This window comes from Xiphophorus hellerii, chromosome 6 (assembly GCF_003331165.1).
Source record: "Xiphophorus hellerii strain 12219 chromosome 6, Xiphophorus_hellerii-4.1, whole genome shotgun sequence".
NCBI lineage: Eukaryota > Metazoa > Chordata > Actinopteri > Cyprinodontiformes > Poeciliidae > Xiphophorus > Xiphophorus hellerii.
Window position 1 is genome coordinate 12,484,465 of NC_045677.1, and position 22,501 is coordinate 12,506,965.

Sequence of the window (22,501 nt, forward strand, 5' to 3'; positions counted from 1 at the left end):
ATACTGGATTTTGTCTATGCCAATCTCAATTTTATGGCAAATTTTAGTCTGGACATTTGTTTTTTCTAGGAGACCAAGGCTTTCCTCCTCAAACACACCTCCACTGAAAGAGACTTGTGCAATCTCTTTCTCATTGTAAAGGCATTTGTTTTTACACCCACAGTAGTAAGAGTGAATTTGCTTGGACAGCCCAGTCCTGGACATTTTGGCAGTTGATTTATCCTTCACTGATTTCGTATGATTTTACAGTTTTTCTCGGTCACTTTGGGGCATTTCTCTAGTTATTCTCAACATTTTCAAAACAGTAAGTGCATTTCTCAAAACAATTCAAGCGAAAGTCTGTATCTTTCTCAATAACCTTAGTTCATCTCTCAAAAGTAAATATTTGTGTCAGTGAGTATTTTAATGCCATAGGTATCAGAAGTCCTTGTCATGTTGTCAATATAACAGTGCACTCGGTAAGGGTGTTCTGTTGTAAACCATGAATAAATGTTGATGACAGGTATAATAAATTGTAATTGTGAGAGATCAATGGAAAGAGACTGGACAAGATTCACATTTGCACTCTTACTGTAATTTGCTGACAGACCATGTCATTGATATACAGATGGGAGAAGACAAAACTAGGGCGCACAAACATAGAAAAAACAAGAGTAGAAATGAGAACTTAAGACAATCTTCCTAAAGAGAACTGTACATTTAGTGCAGTCTTCCTATACTTTCTATCACCCGGCTGTCAAAACATTCCTTAATGGGGATAAGGATGAGGAGTAGGGTGAGAGGAACTCCATCAGCATCTTGTTGTGGGCCACAGACCATAATCCTTGTCCTACCATTGTCAGAAATCTAACATTATGTTGTGCTCCAGCTACATACACTACATACTCACCAGTTGATGGGTTGTGCGATGCACTTTTGAGCTATTTCAGAAAACAGGATTGGTTGATCTAATACTCCACACATTTACTTACATTGGAGAAAGTCAGGATTCACCTGACTGAGCAATTTACCAACTCAGGACAAGTATAGAAAAGCAAAGCTGCTAATGGAAATGTACAGAAATATGATTGACATAATATAAAGACTTATGCAAGCATTTTGCTTGTTAAGACTTATATGACAAACATGAAAAAATATTCTGTTATTGAGTTTCAAAATTATTATTCAGATATCCAAATCCACTAGAATAACAGCCAGACCTTTAAAAGCTGTCCTAATCTTTTCCTATGAATCTTTCAAATTGCATAATAAATTCCCCAGCAAACCCAACCTGAACGTCAGCAGTAAAGTTATACAAAAAGATAACTCATTATAATTGATTTTCTTTTTAAGCTATCAAAGAGGGAGAACTGTAGGACAATGCGTCATTTTGCAAATGACGTTTATCAGTGGCTGTGTTGCTAAGCAGCATTTTCCCTTTGAGCTAAAGAAAAAACATTTAAACTTTACCTCCTTTTGAGAGATTTATCTGTGAAAAATGAAAGAGAGTAAAACCTGTAAAATGTAGCCATATGGCCCCATATATATATTTGTTAATATAGTCTCTAAGTGTTCTTCTCAACACCAAACTGCAGAAACAACGTTGCATGTGCAATATTTGGATCAACACACACACACACCCACACCCACACACAGGGAGAGAGACACGCACACACACACACACACACACACCCACCCCCACCCCCACGCTCACACCCCCACACGCCCACACACACCTCAAAGGAAAATTGATTGACTATTCCGTCTCAATACATCTCCCATTCTGTTACTTAGCAACCAGAGCCTGGGAGGATATGGATGCCGTTAGACTTCTCTGCATTTTGCATTGATGAAGACATATGAGTAATGGGAATGACATGCCTACTGTGAATTAAAACACTCTAAAAATAACTAAAAATAAATGTTAGAATTTGAAGTCGGTTGTTTCACAGACAAGGAATTTCCTTTGGCGTATCTGTGCTGACAAGAAAAGATGTACAAACCTGAAGTGAATAAACAGAAACAACTTTTTAAAAATATACACTGTACTTAGCAGACAGCAACGGGAAACATAGAAGACATAAATGTTTCCTAATATTATTATCATAATTATTTATCTCAATGCAAAAATCTTGCTGTTGTAGCCTCCTTCATATCAGACGCCAATAGTAGATACAACTTCTATTGCAAATGTAACACGTTTTCAAAAGTAGGCAGACCATGGTCTAAAATAATTTAAAAGATTGTCAGTTAAGGCACAGAGATTAGATATTTTTCATCTGTTATGGGCTGAGTGCAGAAATGTTGAAAACAGCAAACTGGCTGAGTTAAAATTCAGATGCAATTTAACATTAACTGCTAGCATACATAAATATAAATCATAAATATGAACAACTTCATAAATCAGTGTAATTTCAAGCATATACTTTCCTTTAGTTAGACTGATATTTTACTACATTTAAAATTTATAGGTATAAAACTGTACTTATTTGGCTCTTTTTTCAGGTCACAAATGCAAATTCAAACACAAAATACATCCAGGATCAAATACAAGCTTTCTGAAAAAATAAGCAATAAAATCATGCTGTCTTAATACAGATGAATGAAAAAAAAATTATATAAATAGACAGATAGTCTTTAGTAACTTAAAGTATTTTTAAGCTTATCATTCTACTACTTCCAGTTGATTTTTCCCCATTGAAGATGTCACATTTTTATACTCCTAAATGCTGCAATGCTGACTCCAAATGAATGTTTCCAAAAGTGAAAGTATTTATTTCTAGTTCATCTCAATTCAAGTAAGCTTATTTTAAATGTTTTGTATTTGTTTAGAAAACTACACAGCAAATGTTATTTATATATATGTGGGTTTTTTTTTTATTAAACTGTTCTTCTACTGCTGTTTTTCCATATTTTTCAGGATACATAAATTTACACCTACAAACTCATTGGGGTAAATATCCTGAACATTTTTTGCACTACGCAACATATTTTCCTTTTTTGATCCATTTGTATATATGGATCAAAAAATATTTGAGTGAGACTCAAATATTTTCTTCATCACATAACTACAAGCATTATAGTAAGGGGAAAACGAGATAAAATAAATCTTTAATACTGAATGCAAGTCTAAATGTATTTACATGCACATCATAATTTCGTTATAATTTAATTTGCAGTTAGTGCAACAATTCTGATGTTTTGAGGCTTTCTAATTTAATAAAGGGGGAAAAAAAGAAAATATAAACACAAAGAAAGGACTGCTGTATATTTTTGTAGTACTGACTAAAGCTGAACAGCACCGTGCAGCACAACTCTGGCATTTTAGAAAAAAGGCGATAATTATAAGTGCGAACCAAACACATTAAGAGGGGAGAAAAGTTCTGCTAAAGAAAAATCTTATATTTTACTCTCTTTCTTTTATATTAGGTGCATTTGGGGAACGTGGTTCTAAAACACGTAAATATAAGAATTTAAGGCCTACCCAAATGTTATTACCACCTTTTCTGAGAGCAAGAGGGAGCGGAGCCTTTGACGGCCTTCCACTCTGCAGATAATAAACAGGGCAGCTGACATTTATTTTTCCAGCATATTCCTCCTGTCCAGCATCCACGCAGGTCAAAGCCTAACCGCTGAAACGATCCCACACAAAACGCCTCAGTGTTTAGGAAACAGCGGGCTGATCGAGGATCAATACATCGAACGCTGCTGATCAATACCTGAACTTTGGGGGAAACAGCTTCCAGCGATAACCGGAAACAAATGTTTTGCATAGACAGCCTTGCCATTTACTGGCTAAAAGTAATCTGCTTTTGTTGGAGTGGACAAATAAAAAAAAAAAAGTCCGAGTCGCTACAAGTTAAAAAAAAAGAAAAGTTTTGGCTTAGCACGGGTAAAAATTATTATTAAATATTTGTATTTTTGTGCGTTAGCTAATTTCTTAATAGGCCGAGGCTCAATTAATGCATTAATTTACACGGTTTTTTTTAATGGCATGCGTAACAAACACTATGTTTGCGGCACAGAGTAATATCTCATTTTTTGAACTAAATCAATAAATGAATTTTAAATTACGATGACTTTGAAATAGCCTTTTTCTCTTTTAAAAACGGGTGGTTTAGCGAGTTGTTTTTTTTTTTCTCTTTAAAGATTATGTTCAAAGATTCAGATTGAAATTCTGTTAATCCTCTGACTAAAACTCATATGTTTGTGGGGCGTTTTTTCCCCCTTCTTCTTCTTTCACATCTTGATTTTTGTTTTCGATTTGCGAGTCGGACACATTACACTTGAGAGCAATATTAAAAACAATTACCAGACATCCCGCACCCCCCCAAAAAAACAAGGCAATAAATGAGGTTTTATTGCCTCTGAGTTTTGTCCCCCTCCACCTTTGAGATGAGTTAATAAATGACACCTATAGCCACACACACCAAACACACATGACACCAATAATAAACGGGCTTAATCTGCATGCCGGCCGCGCAGAATGAGACGGATTTGAAGACATTTTCTGGACTGACATCTTTGCTGTTTGACTGTGAATTTACAGAGCAAGTCATTTATTTATTTTCCTATTATTATTATTATTATTATTATTATTATTATTATTATTATTATTATTATTATTATTATTAGCAGCAGCAGTAGTAGTAGTATTGCATGCACCGAAATCCCGAAACTCCAAACCCTGCACTGTTTTCATTTCACACCCCGTTTTATTCTAATTGCCTCACAATGTAAAAGTATACTAAAAAACACTCTAGTTGTTTCCTGGAGACACTATTCTGCCCTAAATTTAGTGACCGTCTCTCAAACAGAACCAGCGAGGCTGGCTGCGCTCTCATTGGTCTGCACGGAAGCGTCGGGGATCCTAACTTTGTGACCTCCTGCTCCCTCTCCCCTCCCATCCCCGCTAACCGGCCCATCGCCCCGTCATTAATCTCTGTCAGTCAATACTTCGATCAGGTTTATCACTGAGCGCATAAATGCAAAACCATACAGTGCGTGGGAAAACAAAGTGTAATCAGTAAAAGAAACAGAAAAGACTGGATTTGGAAAAAAAAAAAAGTAAAAATAAAAGCAAATCATAAGCAAGAAGTCCGCGTCAGAATATGCCCTGATGGTGAAAGTGATGTGTACAATATTTAAAAAAAAAAAATCTAATTTCTAATAATATTAATATTTAAAATAAGATCACTTCTGATATCGCAGACTCTAAGATGAAAACTTAATTGTGTTTCGCAGCTTCCTCCGGCGCTGTGAGGCAGTTTGAGCCTCTGCTCGTGCGCGCGCCACGTTATAAATCCACGGAGACGCGCACCCTTTCCTCTGATGCGCTCTTAGTGGGAGCGCTGTCGGACCAGAGATGAGATCCAGCCCAAGAGAGCTCCAAAGCACATGAATGCACACAGAGCCCGTCGGTTCTGTACAGAACAGAACCGGTCTCTTCGCAGCTCCGGGTCGATCGGTGAATTTCAATCAATGGATTTGCGTTCAAATGGATTGATCATTTTATTTCTCCGGGCGGGCTAAGAAAAGAAGGCAAGAGAGCACACGAGTGAGAGAACGGCCGGAGTGAAAGACAGAGGGGTGTGGGTGGGAGGGTGGGAGAAGGGAACATACTCTCCTTCAGCCATGGAGCTCACCATGGACAACTTGCACAGCGTCTCGTCGCATTCCCAACCAGGGGACCTCATGAACTCTCCGCACGCTCGGCCGTCTCCGTCCCCGAGCTCCACACCCCGGAACCTGGTCTCGCACGCTCCGGGTGGGCGACCGAGCATGGTGTCCGGCATGGCCTCACTGCTCGAAGGGTCCGGCGGGGACTACCGGACGGACCCGTCCGCCTTGTCGGGACACCTCCATTCGTCCATCAGCATGTGTGAGACCGGGATGAGCCTTAGTAACACATACACCACGCTGACCCCTCTGCAGCATCTACCTCCGATATCCACCGTGGCGGATAAGTTTCACCACCCGCACTCGCACCACCACCCTGCCGCCCACCAACGACTGTCCGCCGGGAACGTCAGCGGGAGCTTCACGCTGATGCGGGAGGACCACCGGGGGCTGACGTCCATGGGCAACCTGTACAGTCACTACCCAAAAGAGATGTCCGTCACTGGCATGGGTCATGGATCGTTGTCTCCCTTGTCCGGCGGGCTCGGTTCTCTGCACAACTCCCAGCAGTCGCTCTCCGCCTACGGTCCCAACACGCACCTCTCCACCGACACCAAGATGCTGTCGCCGGTGTCAGGGTTCGAGTCTCACGCCTCCATGCTGTCTCGAAGCGACCAGGAGCACCTGGCCAGAAGTTTAGGTGGACACGGCCACGGCTTGATCTCCAACCTCAATGGGATGCACCACCTCCCGCACAGCCACCTTCATTCCCAGGCGAACGGTGCTGTGATGATGGCCGATCGGGAGAGGCACGGTCACGTTGCCGGCCAGGGAATGTCAGGTTCGGGCATACAGGCGGAGGAAATCAACACGAAGGAGGTGGCTCAAAGGATAACGGCCGAGTTGAAGCGTTACTCTATCCCGCAGGCTATTTTTGCCCAGCGGATCTTGAGCCGGTCGCAGGGCACCCTGTCGGACCTGCTGCGGAACCCCAAACCGTGGAGTAAGCTCAAGTCGGGCCGGGAGACGTTCAGGAGGATGTGGAAGTGGCTGCAGGAGCCCGAGTTTCAGCGGATGTCTGCTCTGCGGCTGGCCGGTGAGGCAATTATTTCACAACATCCATGTTTCACATTCAACAGTTTCAAACAACAGACAATCACACCGTCATTGTAGACATACACGCAGGTTGTTTAAAAGAGTTTCACGGGTCCTAAAAGACTCAGCACCACGGACAGCTCCACTGCTCATTGCTTGAAGCTGGGGGAAAAAATACACTGATCATTTCGCCCCTTTGTCGTTTCGTGCCTTTGTAGTTAAGGTCAATTTGTGACCTCCTTATGGGGTTTGAAGTTTGCCACGCGACGTTTCGCCCCTTTTCCATTTGGTACTTTTGTTATTTTAATGGTTTTCTACTAAAATAGGAAACCACTAAACTACGTAAAGGATACGTAATGGTTTGCCAAAAGACGCTTCTTACTGACTTCCTCCTGCCAAAAAGTGTTTGGTCATTTCGTCCTTTTATTGTTTTTGGACGTTTGGCACAACCTTTGACAACCGGGGATTTAAACTTACTTACTATAACTTACTCAGTCTGCTGCAAGAAAAATCATATGAGTAGGGACGACTGGAATAAAAATAATTTTAACAGCAGAATACCCGTTTTAACAGTTGTTGATCTCCAACAAGATCAACAAGTTCTGATCTTGTTGGGTCAGAACTCATTATCTGATCATACTAACTAATTAAGAGTTAGGTGGTAAAAGTGTTATAGGGTTTCAGTAAATTCTTCACAGTAATATTGAATTATATGCGAGATTTAAGATCTTTCAACGTTGATTCAGACTCGAATGCATACAAATTTCTGAGTTCAACAAAAAGTGAACTTTTGCAATGATTTAAAGCTCATGGAGAGGCTTGTTTGCTGACATGAAATGGAAGTAGGTAAGGGACTAATTTGAGAAAGAAATTTGCAAAGGGGCGAAAAAATAGAAGAGAACTTCATTTAATGTAGAAACAGACATGAGAATTTTGACTCCTTTTGAACCTAATATTTCAGTAAGAGCTTTGAGGACACCGACATTTAGACACACTGTTGTAAAGTAAAATTTAATCTATATTTTTGATCAAAATATCTAATCCCAAATGATTCACAATCACGTCGAAGTGAATATACTCCCACGACGCCTGTTTCTCACCACCGAGCGGCAGTTCGGCTACAGGGGCCAACAAGTTGCGCCGGCAGAAGCGGGGTGACCCCGGGTTGCCTGATCAATACGCCAGTTCCCACTCTCCTTTTTAAATGTGGCACACCGATCAATACCCGTAACACAACTGAAAGATAACCACACGGTCCTCTCCTGCTTTTCAAATAGTAGGAAAGTAAACACTAGAGCAAAAGACCAGGTAGATTACCATTCAAGTCGTTCTGTAGAATTTTTTAAAATATAACTTAGGGAAAGACATGTTGCAGTTGATGCAGACAGAGTGGATTCAAGTCACCAATAGTGAGAAGGGGCTCAAGCAGAAAGAGGTCAAACGGTACGAGATGGGGGCCACTGATAAACTTTGGGTGGCACATAAAAACCAAAAGCTAGGACAAGATTTTAGCTTTATTCATCCTATTATCCTACTAATATCTATAGGAATGTTTGGGGTTGCAGCCAGGTTACAGGAGGTGAAACATATTAATAATCTATCTATCTATCTATCTATCTATCTGTCTGTCTGTCTGTCTGTCTGTCTGTCTGTCTGTCTGTCTGTCTGTCTGTCTGTCTGTCTGTCTGTCTGTCTGTCTGTCTGTCTGTCTGTCTGTCTGTCTGTCTGTCTGTCTGTCTCTGTTTATCTTTACACTTCTTTTTTTATTATGACACAAATAGGAGGAATACAATCTAAATCCAATCCCAATGCCGACACCATCCCCAGATTTATACTTCTAGCCAACCTCATGCTGTATGTGCAGACTGTTCTGATGAAATATTGATTGAAACTGGGGTTGGAATCTGTAACATGGACTAGTAGTATAAACAACAACAACAAAACAGAGAATATAGACCTTTTTTTTTTTTTTTTAAAGAAACCCTTATGGCAGATAAAATTTATATGCAACACACACTGTTTTCCCATGAAATTGTGTAAACTTAACACTAACACAGTGGATAGATAGATAGATAGATAGAGAGATAGATAGATAGATAGATAGATAGATAGATAGATAGATAGATAGATAGATAGATAGATAGATAGATAGATAGATAGATAGATAGATAGATAGATAGATAGATAGATAGATAGATAGATAGATAGATAGATAGATAGATAGATAGATAGATAGATAGATGAGGATTAGTAGCTGAGGGTTTGAGTGTCATTAATAGTGTTGCTCTGTCCTTTCAGTGTTTGCCTGGCTTTGCACATAGCAGATCAATAAGGCCCATTCCCTATCCCAACCCCCTTCTCTCCCACTCCCCAGTGCTCACCCTTTCTGCAGCACATGACAAAAAATATCACTAATCTTTCTCTGTTTAGCCCAGCAACAGGCAGGCAGGTCATTTGGCTTGGGAAACTGACCTGGAGGACAAAAAAATGAGGATAAATTCTTCAAGTCAAACGATGTGCAGAGGCATCTTTGCCCTCTCTTTTTATCGCCCATCAAACGTACTTGTGCTATGAAATATGGATGCAAGTGGGTTTTTTTTTCAGAGGAATCCAAATGGAACAAAATTGGAATGTACAAAACTTCAGTCAACATGTCTTAAGTCCAAAAGCGAGAAAAGCAAAACTGACATGGGAAAAAGAAGAAGAAGGAGAAGAAGACGCCTCATGCAGGAGCCAGGAGATGCCATTGATTGAGAGAGGGCTGGCAGGTTTGGGCTTTGTGTGAACAGTCAGATAGAGGCAGGCTAGTGAAATGATCAATACCAGCCTTAATAATTGATAAGTATAAGGGAGACGAAAGCAAGAGAAAGAGAGGGAGAGAGGCAGGAGAGTGGTGGTGTGAGCACTTGTAACAGCATCTTCTTGGTAAGCAAAGTAAAATTTGTGGTTAACAGCCGAGGACCACACACACCAATCCTACTTCCCAAACATCACAGAACGGGGTGTGTAAGTGGTTTTCAAAAAACGCTGTTTACAACCCAAACATGCTGAGAAATATCAATAGTACAAGCTTGATACCAGCCAGCAGGGTCTGGACTTCTACTGCTGAATGAAGCAGCAGACAGGGGTTCACAGCACAAAGGAAGATTTTTTTGTTTTGTTTTTTTAACCAATCACAAAAGGATCTTTTCCAAAGAGAATCTTACAGTAGACAAAGGGCATCAGAGCATCTCGCTACCTATCGACACCTAGTAATGAGCGCTTTCTGCTCGTGTCAGCGAATCCTCTGAACAATCCAAGGTTGTGATGTCATTTGATTTTAAAGGTGGGTATGCTTTATGGGGTTTGTAATGCATCTTTATGGAGGCCTAGAGCACATTTTACTGAGCATGCTCTTCTCTGTGTGTCTGCGTGAGTTCCTCCACATGCACATGCATGTGTGTGTGCGCGTGTGTGTGACTGGGTTATAGAGTGTGTCTGCACTATACATTGTTCAGGCTTATCTGACTCACTCTGAATCGGTATTGATTTTCTCTCTTCTACTCTCCTCGGGTCTCTCATATTCTTTCTCTCTTTCCTTCCTTCCTTTCCTTGCGTCCTTTTCTCGTCCTCTTTTTCCTCTGGCACTGCACCAGCCATCCAGCCTCAATTCACTTCTGCTTTCTGGTCATCTTACTCTGTAACGGAGATTTTGCATATCCACTGTCCGACAAACCGGAGTAAAATATGTCGGCCCTAAGTTTGAAAGAAAGTGGATGTAGCAGAATCCTTTAGCTTGGCGAAAAAAGAAAAAAAGCAACGTATATTCAAGTACGTGTATAACATATAGATGTAATACATTTAGATTGCCTAGGGAAAACAAACTGCACAACTAAAGTATTGTGTATTAATGTATTTATCAAGACAAAAATATTTAAAGAGGCATTTCTCTCACTTCTCTGCTTGCAAGCTAGCACAAAAAATTGTTATTGTGTCATGACATAATTTAGGGTCAGAAAACTATGATGGAATTTTAAGGGTGTAAATGTATTGGTGTAGGTTATCACCAAAATCAGGTTATATAATGTACAAAAAAAAAGTGAAATGCATTTTAATTCTCCTTGCTCAGGCTGCCAGACCAGAGAATTTCATGGGTATTTAATGTGATATGTCTAAATAATTTAAAAAAAATTATAACTTATAATATTTCCAAACTTGGACTTATAAATAAAAGTCTTGACAGATGTCACTTTGCGGTGCTGAACGGACAGCTCCCTCTCATCTCACACTTCTGCAATTTGGTCCATCTTGTGTGTTCTGCACCTTTGAATTGCAACTTTTAAGGCGTACAGTTCTTCAACCAAAAACCTGCGTCGATGTTGCGCATTGAGCGTGAATTTCCTGTGTAAAAGGGACGCATTCCTGACGAGAACGAAGTCAAACAGTTTGAAATGAAAAAACAAAACAAAACAAAAAAACACATTTTTATTCGGACAATAAAAAATTGAAAGAGAAAATACGCAATACTTGAAAATAGATCGCAGATCATAATTTACGTACTTTATTTGCACGGTATTTTAGTGTTAAAGGGAGTCTCGGACAGACCGCGTATTTCCAGGTATTTCACAGGGTCTTCGGAACTGCTCTCTAAATTAGTGCAAATCTTCAGCCATGCGGAAGACGATTATTTCTCTTGTACAAATGAGGTGAAATAGTTTTATGAAAAGTGGGTGAAAAATCCGTCTACATAACCACGACAACTTGTATTTAAATGTAGATTTAAAAAAAAAAAAAGAGTTGTTATAGTCGATCAAATGGGTAGAAAAACAAACTCCAGCTTTCCTCTTTTCTTTTTCTTTTTTGTTTGGAAAGGACGAGGGCCTGGTATGAATAAGTCAAATTTTGAACATGTTTGTCTGGGGTTAGTAAGGAGTTTTCTTACATAATATAAAAAGATACCCACGTCCAGTGATTATTCCCGCTTTCAAAATAACACGAACTTCAATTTATATTAGATGCAAACATATCAGGATCATTTTAAGGAGGTAATATAAAAAAAAAATACACAAAATCTCTTTATAGTCTATATTGTCAACAAGGTCAGTCATGCTTTACTAAAGAATTAGTATAAATTACCTCCTTCCAAATGTTTCTGGACGGTGAACTCCAATTTAAATGACATGTTTTGCTTTTTTTTTTCTTTCGTTTTTAATTAGAAAAGAACTATTTTTACTTTTTAAAAAAGATTTTATATCTGATAAGACATTTTTAAGGCGTGACATTTAAAAGTGGCTGTATGGGTCGTCGTTAACAAGTCGCGCAAATCTCCACGGAAAGTCCCCACTCCCACCCCCACCCACCTGCAAGCCAATACCTGATGTGCTGCTAAGATGCCAATCACTCGTTTAAACAGGGAAACGTGGGATTTTCACCGAGAAATACATGACAGCTAACAGATAAACCAATTCTAATCAATGATCGGAGCTTAAGGTGTGGAGGAGGAGGGGGGGGGGGGGAGTGGCATCCACGGTTGTGCGGTGCGCTGTTATATGATGGGAGAGGGGACAGCAGACACTGAGGCGTTTTAACTCCCATCAATGAATAGGCCCATATGCACATGATCAATACAATCAATAATCGTATATCTGAGGGGGGGTGTGACAGAGAGTGATTGACACCAAACTGTTTCTCACCCGCAGTAGTCCGTCCAGGGCGGGAGAGGGCCCGTCTCACCGCACACAAAGCCCGATCTCATCCGTCCGTCCAGGCGTCGACTAGCAGCAGCACGGTGCGGTTAGTTCACCGTCTGCCCCACACGGCCCACCAACACGCACACACATTTACAGCACACACTTTCTCTACATACTAAACTGATGCTACATGTATACATCAATAAGTATAATTAGTTTTGTTCCTTCAGGCTGCTGCTTTTGAGGATAAATATAGCCTTTAAAGTTTGGCTCTCTTCCACTTATTGGCTCTCATCTCTGTTTATTGTCCCTGCCATCTGTATTTCTGCACATTTTTTTTAAAAAACAAGTCAACTTGGAAAAGTGTCTTCACACATCACATTCCTACAGTGATTCAAATTGTTCATAATCATTTTTTTTACTTTCTGGAAAACAAAACAAATGCCATCACGTTTCTCTCCTCTGTGTAATCTGTTTTTTTAACTATTATATCCGCAGGGAGGAGTTAAGTTACTTGAGCAATTTTTATCACTCATGTAATCATTTCAAAGGAGTAAAATCGGTGTAAAATAAGAATTTCACATCAGTAAAGTGTCACCTTAATATGTGGATTTGTTGTTTTTTGTCAAGTTTCAGACATTTTATGACACTGAAAATCAAACCAGTCACATTTTTGACAGCTGAACATTTTTCTTTAGCATACTTTCAAGCAGGTTACGCCGAAACAGAGTATGATTAAACACAGAAAGTACGTCTTTTGTCAAGAAAATGTTTTTTCTTATTTAGCAGCCACTTTCATCTCTTGAAAGATGTGGATCCATGGGTCTGATTTGTAGTTTTAAAACTATTTAAAAGACACAGCACACACATTTTACATTAAGGCTTGAGCCTTATTGCAGGTCTGATAACCAATAATAAAATATCTTAAAAGTATAAATGTTTTATTTAATTACAACTAACTAACTAACTAACTAACTAACTAACTAACTAACTAACTAACTAACTAACTAACTAACTAACTAACTAACTAACTAACTAACTAACTGCATTAAAATATAGTCATATTCCCTAATCCATGTTAGTGGAGGCAGAATTGTCTCTAATTTTTTCATATACTTAGATGGGCGTCACTTACAATCTTGAATGGCACACCAAAACCAAAAGCCAAACCTTAGATAGTTACATTAAATGTTGTAAGTCACTGAAACTTGTCTTAATCTAATTTATGTTGGAATTAGGTACCTTGCGATTTAAGACTGACTGGGTCGTGGGATGGGGTGGTGGTGGCCAAGCTTGACCATGCGTGTTGTTGTCCCGTAAACCTGCGGCTTACCCATTGTCGATTAAATCACTAATGTGGTTAAATATAACTTCAGTTCTTTTCTTTATTTGGCCTAGAAAACCATGTTGAAATTTTGATTTTTTTTTAGTCCATATGGCTCCACTCAAAGTTAGCATAAACAAAGATGTCCAGGTTTGATTAGCCCATTTGACCAACCCAAATATAACTCTTCAATCACAGTCAGAAATCAGTAAATGTGTCTTTGTTAACGTCTTCTCACCTTCCACTTCCTACCCACAATTCCGTGTTGTTTATAGACACAGTTTTCCACAGTTTTGGGGGATGCAGCTGAATGAGCACAGACTCACTTGAAAGACAGCAAAAACACCACAAGCCAATAACACTGAGCCATAAAGTCTCGCTGCTTAGGTGCACGCTGAGTGATGAGTGGATCAGCAGGAGCTCGTGATCAGACTGAAGTGGCTGTTGCCTGAAATCTTTGGCATTGTTGACTCTTGGACATTATAAAGGAGAGAACATGAGCGAGAGCCACATGAGACTGCCTCTTGTCTCTTCAAAGTAGCTGATTTGGTAACAAGGCAGCTAAAGATAGCCTATAACCGTTTGGTTCTGTCTCAAGAGAGGTCCCTGTAATGAGCTGCCCCCCGTCCGCCCTGTGATCCCATACACTGCTTGCTCAGAGGCTGAAGGAGTCTCATTTGAAATGAACCCTATTGATTATCTGAAATATGCTCTGACTAGCCCCCAATCTTGCGCTAATTCCCGAGTTTAGCTTAGTTATGAACATGGCTGCAGTGGTTGCTCCCACCACAGGCCTCCGAGCTGCTCTCATTGGCTGATGGAGGAAAACCAGAGTGGTGTTGGCGTTGTAAAATGGCCTGTAGCACAATTTCTTCACAAACAGGCATTACATATTAAATTATCACTATATTAGCACTAGAATTCAGTCATTACATTAGAGAGTATTGAGTTTGGGTTGAGACAGCACTTAGGGAGAGCCTGGAGGAGATTCTGGCGCGGCCGGGCCTGAACCAATTGAATAAATGTTCCATGAAATGGTTCTGAAGTGAGGATCAATCAATATGGGGGGCTATCAATCTGGGGGCAAATTAAAACAATCGAGGAAAAACAACCAGAGGAAACCAGTCAAGTAGGAGGCTCTAGCATACGGAGGAACATGCAGGCTACTGTAGCTGCTTCCTGCTGAGGGGAAATATTTCTGTAATTATGCTTGTGGTAACACGGCAGGAACACCAACACACACACACACACACACACGCACACACGCACACACAGGTGAGGTATGCATGTGCACATTCACATTGATCTCGGTCTCACAGTCAAATCTGTTTTCTGCCGTTGTCTTAACCGGCTTTAAAGTCATCAATCATTTGCATACACCACCTCCACACTGCAGCCAACCTCACTTCTTTCCCCTTTAATCCTCTCCTCCTTTGCTCTTTTCCTCATGTCCACACGGGCATCCAAACCTGGGATCCTTCCTGATCCTCTCAGTCTTAACTTCATCTCCTGCGAACATTTCATATCTATTTTATTATTATTATTATTATTATTATTATTATTATTATTATTATTATTATTATTATTATTATTATTATTATTATTATTATTTTAATAACCAGTGGCTCGTGTGAGGGCTCCCAGACTGGATGGCTGCCACTCTTTTCCCGCCTCACATCCTTTGTTCCTCCACAGATAAACAATTTCTTCTCATCTGTCTGTCACAAAAGCGCGCCCACGCACGCGCCTCACCCCCCACCCCACCTACAAACACAAACACACACACACCCACCAATACTTGCACACAAGTACACACACACACGCACACACACTCACCAACACACTTTCATGCACCTCGCTCTCGCGGATCGATGCGGATCGATCGGGTGGGGAAGGGAGCCCTGATTACTGGACCACGTGGTCAGGAGAAAACCGCGGAAAATCGATCATTGCAGCTTTTTAGGGCAGCAGAACAGAACAGACTCCCTCCAGTCTCCACAGCCAGAGCCGAGCCCTGCACTACTGACGGTGCATCCAGGCAGCGCGGCTCTCGGCTTCTCTTTGTCAGCATTTCACATCACGCTCCTCCGGTTTCAGCAAGACGCACACGCGCACAGTCACACCGACGCGCGGTCAAAACACTCCAGACAAATCCATAACCCTCTCTCCTGAAAGAGAAGGTTTGCTTTATTTTTGGTGGCGCAAATCACATTTGCTGCAACTGTTTCTCAACCTAAAGCTACACGCTACTCAAAAAATGAAATTGGTGTATTCTATCATTTATCACTGAATTATTATACAATTAATGTATTTTTTAATCTCCTGATAGATGGCTGCACTGATGCATGGTGAAACACAGTGTAGCAATACCATTAGAAAACAATCCAAATCTTCACTGCCTGAAAACTTTCTCCCCAACTAACACAGATTCTGTCTTTCTCTTGCTTTCTAAATGAAAACAAGAAACAGTCTTGTCCTTTTCCTCGTCTAGACAGAATTAGACGCTTCAAATAGTGTCTATAGCTGAGAAGTGACTCAGCATAAGAAATGCAAAGTTAAAGCACTGATTCCAACCACAGTGGGTTTCTTGTGAAGCTTCCCCCAAATTCCCTAGTGGGCACAATTTCAATCACACTTTTTTCTTCCACTGAACTTTACATCACTGTGCCCGGATACCGTGACAAACCAGTTCCTTTAACAAATACATAAATTCACGACTTACCCTCCTTGCGGATGGTGCAACTGTCCACAGAATGACTAAACGTTCCTATTTTTTTTGCCAATTGTGTTTAACACGATCATACAATAGCAAAGATACTTTTATTTGGTGTTAAGCAATACTCAAATTTTCTCATGAATTGAACTTTCAGTCACAATCATCAAAACAAATAGAAATAAATTCTTAAAACACATAGCAGTTGAGATATCCCCACGATCCTGCAGTTAGTAGAAAATAGATGGCTGGCTATAAGCCTATCTCTAAAATAATGTTGTTTCACACCTGTAGGTCAAGAATATTTACTGAAAGTAAATGTTTTTTGACTTACATTTACAAGTCTGTAGAGTAATGTTTTCTGTTTTCCTTAATAACTGTGGATGTTGCCTGGAACTGACCAAAATGCTCATTGCTAATTTATTGCAACATCTGGTAGAAAAGTTGTGGGGAATTTGTTGTTGTGTTAAAGCAATGTTCATGCATAACTAATGATGTTAACAGCTAGAAAACATTTCTGAAGAAATTTTGATAGGAACTGAAACCCTGTAGTCTTTCATCTAAATACGTAGTGATGCATTGAAGAGAAAGTAAATGCATTATTAATAGAAGATAGTGATCCAACATACTGATCAATATTTTCAACGGACCTTCTCAAAAAGAAAAAACAACCCATGACAGAGTCAGACTGTCTGTTGAAGGGTCATTTGTGAACTTTATTTTGAAGGTAGAACTTAATTCCCTTTAATACCCTGCTTGAGATAAATAAGGAAATTAGAAACATTGGAATTATGTAATCAATGTACAGCTAGACATTTACCCAAAGTGTCTTTCATTACTGTTTTAGTTCAATTAGTAGAATTAGAAAAAAAAGTCTAATTTTAAAAATAATGTATCATAAATACAAGCAACATATGACAAATATTTTGAGTATAAGTGAGTAAATTAAATGCATTCACGGCATATAACCATTTATTTTTAAAGGCTAAAGTTAAATTTGGCCAAAGAATGAAATGTATCCTGGTAGGTATAAAATCAGTTAGCACCTTTAGTGACAAACATTACTGTAATGTATCAACATCGCTGGTTTGAGTGAGATTTAACTTAGTTTGGTGTTATAACAATCTTTTATAGTTTGCAGTCACTGTGCAGGAGTTCAACAATTTTGACTTAAGTAATTTATATTTCATAGTACTTGTGAACGGAGCTAGGGCAGAATACATACCACATATCAAACTTTCCAGCTAATACTTTCCCAGAACTGAGAGGTCACGTTTCAGAACCTACCGTGTACTTTAATTGAACGATTATAGAACTTAGTAATTATTGATTCCAGAACTTAATCACTACTTTTAGGGATGCATTATAAGGTAACTTATAGTGGCATACTTTCCTAAAAACTCATCAGGTATTTTCTGTAACTTAGAGGTGATTAGAAAATAACCACTATGAGGAAATAATCAGTACGTTCTGTAAAAGTTCCAGGAAACTATGTGGTAAGCTTCAGGAAATGGACCACAAAGTTTCCATCAAACACGTGTGTGTTTATGCAATTGAAATAAATTTAATCAATTCGATATATTTTTTCTGTGGCTGTGTAAATGAAACATTACCATTGATCAAATACAGGGTATTTGAGTTTGACCCACTCAAGGTTATCTAATATCTTTAAGTAATATCTTTAGTTTAATTAGTTCAATTATTGTTTTTGTAACTCAATGTATTTGAATCAATTATGTGTAATGTATATTTACTAACCAAATGCAATTGATCATTTCCGTTCCAATATCCATATTTTTTAATAATAGTGTGATAAGCCATGTGACACAAAATATTAACACACTTTGGCTTTACTTGCACCAAAGCTGCCACTCAGAACCGCCAGAACATTTTCAATTATTTTTGGTTACACATACAATTTTTAAATCAATAATTAAATGTGCTTAAATAATTTTTTGAGCTGATTAATTTAGGTACAAATGGTAATAAAACATGTCACTTCTACACAGAGCTGGAATTTGATTATTTTGATTATTGAGTATAGGATATAGAGGCCACATAAGGGGTCATAGTGTGCCAGATTTGGCCCGCGGGTCTTGAGTTTTGACACGTGCTCTAAATTGTGAGAAAATATGGGCTGTATTATAAAGTGTAGACTTTACATTTCTGTAATTTGTTCAGTTCCGCAAAAGTACTTCATCTAGTTTATTTACTGTGGATCGACATTATTAGCTTTTTCTTCTTTTGCTCTTTCTTTTGGTTTGTTATTTTGTTTGTATTTCCTCTAAAATCCTGTAAAGCACTGTGTACTGCCTTGTTGCTGAAAATGTGCTATATAAATAAAATTACCTTTACCTTTTCACCAGTACTTTTACGCTTTTTGATTTCACTTATTTTCTGTGCTCCGCTGCAAACCTATCATTGTATTTAGCCATGTCTTTTGTTTTTTTAATGCCGTCCTTCTCTTTCTATAAACAGCATGTAAGCGCAAGGAGGAGGACCGGGGACGGGAGCGCAGCCAGGTGCCAAAGAAGCAGCGGCTGGTCTTCACAGACCTGCAGCGTCGCACCCTTGTGGCCATCTTCCGAGAGAACCGCCGCCCCTCCAAGGAGATGCAGCTCACCATCTCTCAGCAGCTGGGCCTGGAGCTCTCCACCGTCTCCAACTTCTTCATGAACTCACGTCGCCGCTGTCCGGAGCGCTGGGACGCAGAGGAGCACTGTCATGGCGCGCACAGCCACGGCCATGTTCACACTCCCCACGGAAACAGCAGCGGCGGCGGCACCAACAGCGCGTCCCCGATCCAACCGGGCACCTCGTCTGCAAATACGTTCCCCAAAGCCTGACGGCTGCAGGACGCATGGTTGAACTGATTTTTTTTTCTTCTTTTTATAAGCCAAACAGTGTTTAAAAACTGCTATACTGCACAGTAGCTGAGTGTGCAGCACTCCTATCTGATCTCATTAGCTCTTCTGCACTGGAACAGATGAATCAGATACTTTCACTTCTATGTGTTTAACTTAAAGTTTTATCATTCTAACTTGCATTTTAAAACTAGTGCCCTCGAACCAAAGAATATGTAGCTTTTCCACATCAAAACCAAACAAAATGTAGCTGCACAAAAGTGTAGTTTTGTGTTTAAGTCGTACAATGGGAGGGGAATACATCCTCCATCATGGAAGACTTTGGCTGAATCACATTTCCAAAGGTTGTCCCTCCCCCTCTTCCACCACCCAATGTAGGTAGTGGTCAACAAATCTCATTGTGAAATAAGACACTGCTGATACATCATCAGTCCCCACTGATTCCAAGTGAAAAGTAAATCTAATATATTAATGATGTATGAAAATAATTAAGTATTATGAATCTACAAACAAAAAGTATCTATTTTGATGAAACATCTTTGTTCTGAGCACACGTCAGACACACTTGGAGCACACTTATGGTTATTGTGACTTCAAGTATATTTTAGTGCAATTGAATTTTTCAGTAAATGTACTTTTCAGTAAGGGAAAGTAACTACAGCAAACTAGTCATCACAGTGACAGTTAATGTCAAACAAAGACATTTAAAACGATTTGTTGTTTTTTGGGGGAAAAACAGTAGCTTATGTTGAGAAGAAACAATCAGCAAGTTAGACATTTTAATTGTTGCTACTGTCAAATATAAGCTCTGGAATATTGTGTTGTATTAGCTTTTAACAACAATTGACAGTGACATAATATATATATATATATTTATATATATATATATAAACTTCAACTTGGCCACAATTTGAAGTTTTTCAAACGATGAAAAACACCCTTCAGTATCTTTACTGTCCCATTAACACAGTTTAATGGTACGGTTGGTTACTGTGCCATTAAACTTATGTTAACTGAATGTTTAGAGTGGATTTGGAAGAACAGTTTCTACTCCATTTCCAAATTTGTCATTGAAAAATGTCACTTTGTTCTCCCCCAATTCGCATAAACCATTGGAAGGCCGTACTTATTGGAATAAGTTTAAGGGTGAGGAATGAGGGAGAAGGGATGAAATGAAATTCAGCCTTTGTATTCAATCATTTGCCTGAAATTCAAAACTAGATGTGATGCAGTCATGTTAATAATTCTCTGACATGTTCAAGTTCTCTGTGCATCAATTTTGAATAATTTGGACATTGTGAGACTATGGAAGGGATCCACTGCACCTTGCCAAACTATTCACAGCCTTTAAACCTTTCCACAGTTTCTCATATTGATGTCACAAACTTCAATGGATGTCGTTGTAAATGTATATGGTAGACCAACAAAAAGTAGTGCATAATTGTGAATTGATAGGAAAATTATTTAAGGACTTAAAGATTGTTCACAGAAAATCTGAAAAGTGCAACTTGCATTTGTATTCAGGATTCCTTAATCAATACTCTTTAAAGGAACCTATCACTGCAATTAAAGCAGATAATCTTTTTGATACATCTCTGCAAGCTTTACACATGTAGAATCAGCAAAGTTTGTCTATTATTCTTTGCAAATTGCAAAAGCACAGAAAGAATACTGCAGCGCATATGTGAAATCTTGCAAAAGACTCTCATTTGGATTTCAATCTGGACTTTGACTGGTCCATTTTAACACAGAAATATGCATCCAAACCATTCCATTATAACTCTTTAAATAAGGCTACAGTTGTTTATAACCTCTTCCTCAGTTTCAAGTCACTTGCAGCCCCTGTCAGGTTTTCTTGATTTCCCTGCATTCAGCTCCATTTACTTTTCCATCAACTCCAATCAGCTTTCCCGTCACTGCTAAAGAGAAGAATACACACAGCATGATGCAGCCTGCAGCCATATTTTGGAAGATGTCTTCCATACAGAGCATTTCTCCATGTAGGCCAACTAGTTTCTGTGAATTTAAACAATTTTAAACCTAAATTTATATAAGCCTCTATCAACAATAGCCTTGTATCTGCTACACCTCCAGAAAGGCCAGATTTGTGTCCTGATTGTCAAGCAGACAGATTACTTACTTAAACGCTTTGTGTTGGTCTATTACATAACAATATAACATTAAACCCAAATAAAATTAATAAAAAAATTAATTTTAAAATGATCAAATGTGGAAAATTTCAAGGGGGAATAATACTTTGCAAGGTACTGTATCTTTACCTTAGAAACACGTATTGCCAGAGACGTTTGTTTTTCAGTGTAAAACTGTTCGTCTAGGCACTTTGACCAACATATTAACGTGTGTGTGTCATGGTGGTACCAGTGTAAAATGTCCACAAGAATTTTATGGGACAGGAGCTGTAATTTCCCTGCATAGACCTAATTTGATCTACACAGAAGTAACAGTGCCACCTGCTGTCCATTTTAAGATAGATGGATATCTCCATCCACAGAAACCATTTTGACCCTACAGTGTAAATTCCACACACACTTATATGATGGATCTATATTATTATTACTCTTACCAACACACCCTTTGATACTATTTGAATGTTTGCTTCCAAGTGCTCATTGTGTGGCTACGCTGCCATATGAGAGGTTATATTCAGGTTACCAAAAGGAGAACAATCAAAGAGGGGACGGCACTCCACACACTTAACCAAAAGATTAAAAAAAAAAAAAAGGTTTCATCCCTGTGTGCAGTGGGGTGCAGGTGGGACGGAGGACGGGTCAGCTCTGTTCTAGTGGCCAAACACAGAGGTCAAATGTCAAAATACAGGATTCAGAGTGCCAATGATGTTTGCCTCTTTCATGATAATCAGAGAACAGATGCAGCTCTGCTCCTTCGTTGCGCACGCCCCGTCCTGTCTGCTCTGTGTCATTACAACCTTCGATTTGTGAGCACTATTACGGGCCCGTTGCCCGCTCCATACCTCAGAAAAACATGGAACATGAAACACTGTAAATAATCTTTTGATTTCATCCTTCTCCCTGTGTTACCTATTCTCTATTTATCTACTCTCCTTCGACTCCTCCCAACTTCGACGTGTCTTTCTTACATTTCCCCCTCCTCCTCAACTACTGATGCGGGTAAAATTAGTACCATAGACACATGGTTTCTCTCTTGTGACTATTGTGCTATGTTGTGCTGAAACTATATGTAAAGATGCACCTTCTTG

At 39.3% G+C, this 22,501-nt stretch overlaps 1 protein-coding gene across 1 annotated transcript; it reads left to right on the forward strand.

Moving 5' to 3' along the window:
* The first annotated feature begins 5,607 nt into the window (after positions 1-5,607).
* Positions 5,608-20,208, forward strand: onecut3b (one cut homeobox 3b). Its single transcript, XM_032564784.1, has 3 exons — positions 5,608-6,694; positions 13,073-13,075; positions 18,878-20,208. The coding sequence occupies exons 1-3, from the start codon at positions 5,614-5,616 to the stop codon at positions 19,243-19,245; spliced, it is 1,452 nt and encodes a 483-aa protein (XP_032420675.1). The 5' UTR covers positions 5,608-5,613; the 3' UTR covers positions 19,246-20,208.
* Positions 20,209-22,501: the final 2,293 nt, after the last annotated feature.

Excerpts from the sequence above, each read along its gene's own strand:
- onecut3b (XM_032564784.1), top strand. The coding sequence starts at position 5,614 with ATGGAGCTCACCATGGACAACTTGCACAGCGTCTCGTCGCATTCCCAA.